The 5,359-nt window shown below is 44.5% G+C and overlaps 1 protein-coding gene across 1 annotated transcript in view; it reads left to right on the top strand.

Annotated features, from left to right (window-relative positions):
• Positions 1-4,075, top strand: part of SNTB2 (syntrophin beta 2) — a 124,584-nt gene extending 120,509 nt beyond the window's left edge. The window contains exons 6-7 of the mRNA XM_032284298.1: positions 2,564-2,748; positions 3,761-4,075. Coding sequence (XP_032140189.1) covers positions 2,564-2,748; positions 3,761-3,853 — 278 coding nt within the window. The 3' untranslated portion in view covers positions 3,854-4,075. The remainder of the gene's footprint in view (positions 1-2,563; positions 2,749-3,760) is intronic.
• Positions 4,076-5,359: the final 1,284 nt, after the last annotated feature.

The raw sequence follows: 5,359 nt of genomic DNA on the forward strand, positions 1-5,359 counted from the left end.
GTTTCCTTTTTTTTTTTTTTTTTTTTTTTTTAAGATGGAGTTTTGCTCTGGAGTGCAGTGGCATGATCTCGGCTCACTGAAACCTTCTCCTCCAGAGTTCAGGCAATTCTCCTGTCTCAGCCTCCCTAGTAGCTGGGATTACAGGCATGTGTCACCACACCCAGCTAATTTTGTATTTTTAGTAGAGGTGAGGTTTCTCCATGTTGGTCAGGCTGGTCTTGAACTCTCAACTTCAGGTGATTCGCCCACCTCAGCCTCCCAAAGTGCTGGGATTACAGGCGTGAGCCACCGTGCCCGGCAGTTTCCTTTTCTGGTTCTCCAGGGGAAACAATCCAAAACAGACTAAGAAATCTCAGGGGTCAAGCAATTTGGGAGCCCGAGGTGGGTGGATCACTTGAGGTCAGGAGTTCCAGACCAGCCTGGCCAACATGGTGAAATCTCTGTCTCTACTTAATACACAAAAATTAGCCAGGCATGATGGCTAACACCTGTAATCCCAGCTACTCAGGAGGCTGAGGCATAAGAATGGTTTAAACCCAGGAAGTGGAGGTTGCAGTGAGCCCAGATTGCACCACTGCACTCCACAGCCTGGACGACAGAGCGAGTCTCTATCTCAAAAAAAAAAAAAAAAAAAAAAAAAAAAAATTCTCTCAGGTCAGGTGCAGTGGCTCACACTTGTAATCCCAGCACTTTGGGAGGCTAAGGCAGGTGCATTGCCTGAGCTCAGGAGTTTGAGACCAGTTTGGGCAATATGTGGAAACTCCACCTCTACTAAAAAATATAAAAAATTAGCTGGGTGTGGTGTTGCCCACCTGTTATCCCAGCTACCTGGGAGGCTGAGGCACGAGAATTGCTTGAACCTGAGAGGCAGGAATCAATCGAGATTGTGCGACTGCACTCCATTCTGGGCGACAGAGCAAGACTCTGTCTCAAAAAACAAGGCCAGGTGTCATGGCTCATACCTGTAATCCCCACACTTTGGGAGGCCAAGGTGGGTGGATCACTTGTAGTCAGGAGTTAAAGACCAACCTGGCCAACATGGTAAAATCCCGTCTCTACTAAAAATGCAAAAATATTAGCAGGCTGTGGTGGTGTGCGTATGTAATCCCAGCTACTCGGCAGGCTGAGGTAGGAGAATCACTTCAGCCCGGGAGACTGAGGTTGCAATGAGCCAAGATCATGCCGCTGCACTCCAGCCTGGGTGACAGAGGGAGACTAAGTCTCAAAAAAACAAAAAAGAATCTCTAAATTTCTCTTTTTAAAATTTTTTTAGAGATTGCTCTGTCACCCAGGCTAGAGGGCAGTGGCATGATCATAGCTTACTGCAGCCTTGAACCCCTGGACACAATTGATCCTCCTGCCCCAGCCTCTCAAGTAGCTGAGACTATAGGCACGTGCCACCATGCCTGGATACATTTTTTATTTTTAGTAGAAATGAGATCTTGCCATGTTGCCCAGGCTGGTCTCCATCGCCTGGCCTCAGGTGATCCTCCTGCCTTAGCCTCCCAGAGGGCTGGGATTATAGGCATGAGCCACCATACCTGGGGCATTTGCCAGTCTTGATGACCAAAATTGTTTGTGTTCTCTCAATTCAGATGTATCCTTTGAATTGTGTCTTTGATAGGATTGACTGTGTCTTTTGCTGAGTCAAGCCTTTAACTTTGATGAACATAATCTTTATCTTCATCCCAAATGTCAACCAAACCATGTCACAGCCCCTGAAAGGCCTCTCTGCCTTTGTTCCTTTGGTTGTTCTTTCTTGCCCAGTTCAGTCCTTCTGCTTCTTCCTCCCTGCCTGTCCAGTTTTACCAATTCTGTTGTGTTTTTTTTTCCTCCTGAGACATAGTCTCACTCTTGTCACACAGGCTGGAGTGCAATGGCGCAATTTCAGCTCACTGCAACCTCTGCCTCCCTGGTTCAAGCTATTATCCTGCCTCACCCTCCCAAGTAGCTGGGATTACAGGCATGTGCCACCATGCCCAGCTAATTTTTGTATTTTTAGAAGAGACAGGGTTTCGGCATGTTGGGCAGGCTGGTCTCAAACTCCTGACTTCAAGTGATCCACTCACCTCAGCCCCCCAAACTGCTGGGATTACAGGTGTGATCCGCTGCACCTGGCCCAGTTTTACCAGTTCTTTAGGGCTTATCTGAAGCCACATCTTTCCTTGACTTTGGCCTCATTCAGTTTGTTGTTTGTTTATGTTCTGTACATTCTGCCTTACACAGTTGGGGATTTTCTGTTTATGCCAATTCGTTTACAAAGTCCTTGAGAGCAGGTACTGTATCTCTTACTTCTCCAGTACCCTGCACAGCCTACACACACTTACCGGCATGAGCGTTCAGTGGGAATTAAACTGAATCAGATGTCAAGGAATGTTATGGTCATTTCTGCCTCATCTCAGTGACCAAAACAAAACTCACTTTAGAAGATTCCATATAGGTTAGGCATCACACATTCTCAAGAAAATAATATTTTTCCTATTTTGAAGTCAGAAGAATCCCTTTTCACTTGATAACTGACACAGCAACTTTACAACTAATGTTTCTTGCTTTTCCTTAATAGGCTGCATGTTAAATGGCCAAGAGGTGAGACTTACTATTCACTATGAAAATGGGTTCACCATCTCCAGGGAAAATGGAGGCTCCAGCAGCATACTGTACCGCTACCCCTTTGAAAAGCTGAAAATGTCTGCTGATGATGGCATCCGAAATCTATACTTGGATTTTGGTGGTCCCGAGGGAGAACTGGTAAGAGTGTTTCTGAAACACGTGTATCTAATAGATGTTCTCTCTTTTCTTCTCATTACTTCTTACCCCTTATGTACAAAATCGTGGACTGACATTCCATTTAGAACTACGAAATTTTAAATTAAAAAAAGTTTTTTAGGCCGGGCGCGGTGGCTCAAGCCTGTAATCCCAGCACTTTGGGAGGCCGAGGCGGGTGGATCACGAGGTCAAGAGATCGAGACCATCCTGGTCAACATGGTGAAACCCCGTCTCTACTGAAAAATACAAAAAATCAGCTGGGCATGGTGGCGCTTGCCTGTAATCCCATCTACTCAGGAGGCTGAGGCAGGAGAATTGCCTGAACCCAGGAGGCGGAGGTTGCGGTGAGCCGAGATCGTGCCATTGCACTCCAGCCTGGGTAACAAGAGCAAAACTCCGTCTCAAAAAAAAAAAAAAAAAAAAAAAGTTTTTTTTTTTGAGACGGACTTTCGCTCTTGTTGCTCAGGCTAGAGGGCAATGGTTCGATCTCTGCTCACTGCAACCTCCACCTTCCTGGTTCAAGTGAGTCTCCTGGCTCAGCCTCCCGAGTAGCTGGGATTACAGGCATGCATCACCATGCCTGGCTAATTTTGTGTTTTTAGTAGAGTTGGGGTTTCTCTATGTTGGTCAGGCTGATCTCGAACTTCCAACCTCAGGTGATCCACCCGCCTTGGCCTCCCAAAGTGCTGGGATTACAGGCGTGAGCCACCGTGCCTGGCCTTCAGTTTTAAATTCTCTACTTTTTAGTTCTTCCTATCAGGCTTGGGGGAACCCATTACACCACCAGTTGTCTCCTAACTGGGGATGTGAAACCTCACACCAGTATTATGACATGGAATCACCTTTTTCCATAGTGCACTTTTGCCTGTGGCTTTAAGTTCCCAAGAGTTTCCATAGCTCTGGTACATTCTTAACCTAAGTTAAAAGTAAATTTATTTGCATTTTTGTTTATTAAGTTGTCTGTATATGGTAGTGATACGTCCTTTCTCCACAGACCATGGACCTGCACTCTTGTCCAAAACCGATTGTATTTGTGTTGCACACGTTCTTATCGGCCAAAGTCACTCGTATGGGACTGCTTGTATGAGCAACAAAAAATCAGAAAAGGACATTGACTGTCACAAGAAATATTTCCACCTCGAAAAAAAAAAAAAGCACAAAAGAAAACTCTTTGCTCTCTCCTTCAGCACAGTGCCTTCGCAAGGACCTGCAAATCACTGCTGAACCATAACCGTGTTTAAAGAAGAGCCTACCTTTCACAATCGACCTTGGCCAGATATTCTAGGACTCTAAAAAGCTCCAGAATGAAGCTATTGATTTATTATCTTGTTTCATAATATGGTTTATGAGTAATTAGGTTTATTTCTCCTGCTAAAAAGAATGGCTCATTGTTTTCCTTTTAGACATAATCAAATACCCAAGCATTGTTTTTTCTTCTTCCTGTAGGATTTGTGTTGTGCTTAGCCTTGATCTGTTGTTCAGAACAATTGTCCCTTCCCAGGTGCTAGCTTGCAGCAGCGTGTTGCTTCGTGAGCATTCCAGATAGGTTGTATGTCTTGGAATTTACTGTACTCACAAGCTCCTTCCACCATAGGAAGTCCTTGAGTTGTATCACCAAAGGGTTCTTCCATCAGCCCTGGTTCTCCCTCTATCCCAGCCTGGCAGTCACTTCCCACCTTACCCCAAGCTTTGCCACTCTTAAGTGCTGTCTCTAGGACTTAGAACTTGCAAAATTTGATTTGTCTTGCCTTCCACTTCCTTTCTAGTGGTGACTGAGTTGAAAAGCAAGTTGGAAGCTACTGCTTTGAAAGAAAAGTTTTGCTTGGTTTAGGTTTTTCCAATTTTAGTTTTGGTAGGAGCCAGGGAATATTATAAGATTTATTTTAAAAGAAAATTCCTCTTCCTAGGTTAAGCCATTTTTTTTATTGCTTACCAAATGTGCCTTTGGTTAGGGTTAGTGGAGCTTTATTAGTCACTATTTGAATAACTGGAAATCACTGCCATTTCAAGGAGATCGCCTATCTTAGTTTGGAGGAATAGTCTTCAAGGTGGGTTTCCTTAATGGCATCTCTTCCAGTAGGCAGATCTCTTTGAGCAAGATAAATCCTAAAGAGCCAGTCTGCTTGAGGAGTAGACTTTGTGGGTGAAGCCAGCTCTTCTGCATAAACATCATGTCGAGTTGTTTTGGGCTGCCTATGTAGCATCCTGGCTGTGGCCTGGCCCTTTGTGGCAGCAGTCGCATAGACAAGCAACTGCTCATTCAAGATTTAGTGTTGGCTTCACAGCACTCCCTACAGTGGGCAGGGTGATGAGACCGTGGAACAGCTACCTGCTTTTGGTTAAGCATTGCCAGATGTCATCATTAGGACACAGTAGCAATAAGATTGCTGATTTTGTAGTATTAGAAAATCACACTCAGCTTGTTTTTCCTAATTTTGAAGGAGGTATATATCTGCAAACATTTAAAGTGGTATAATATCAATATAAAATGTCAAGATTAGCGCAGTCCCAGGATCTCAAAGAATAGGTAGTATTATTTGGATGTCCTTTTTTTTCTGAGATAGAGTCTCACTCTGTTGCCCAGGCTGGAGTG

Source organism: Sapajus apella, unplaced genomic scaffold, assembly GCF_009761245.1.
Source record: "Sapajus apella isolate SASKATOON/1434 unplaced genomic scaffold, GSC_monkey_1.0 scaffold15, whole genome shotgun sequence".
NCBI classification, from domain to species: Eukaryota; Metazoa; Chordata; class Mammalia; order Primates; family Cebidae; genus Sapajus; species Sapajus apella.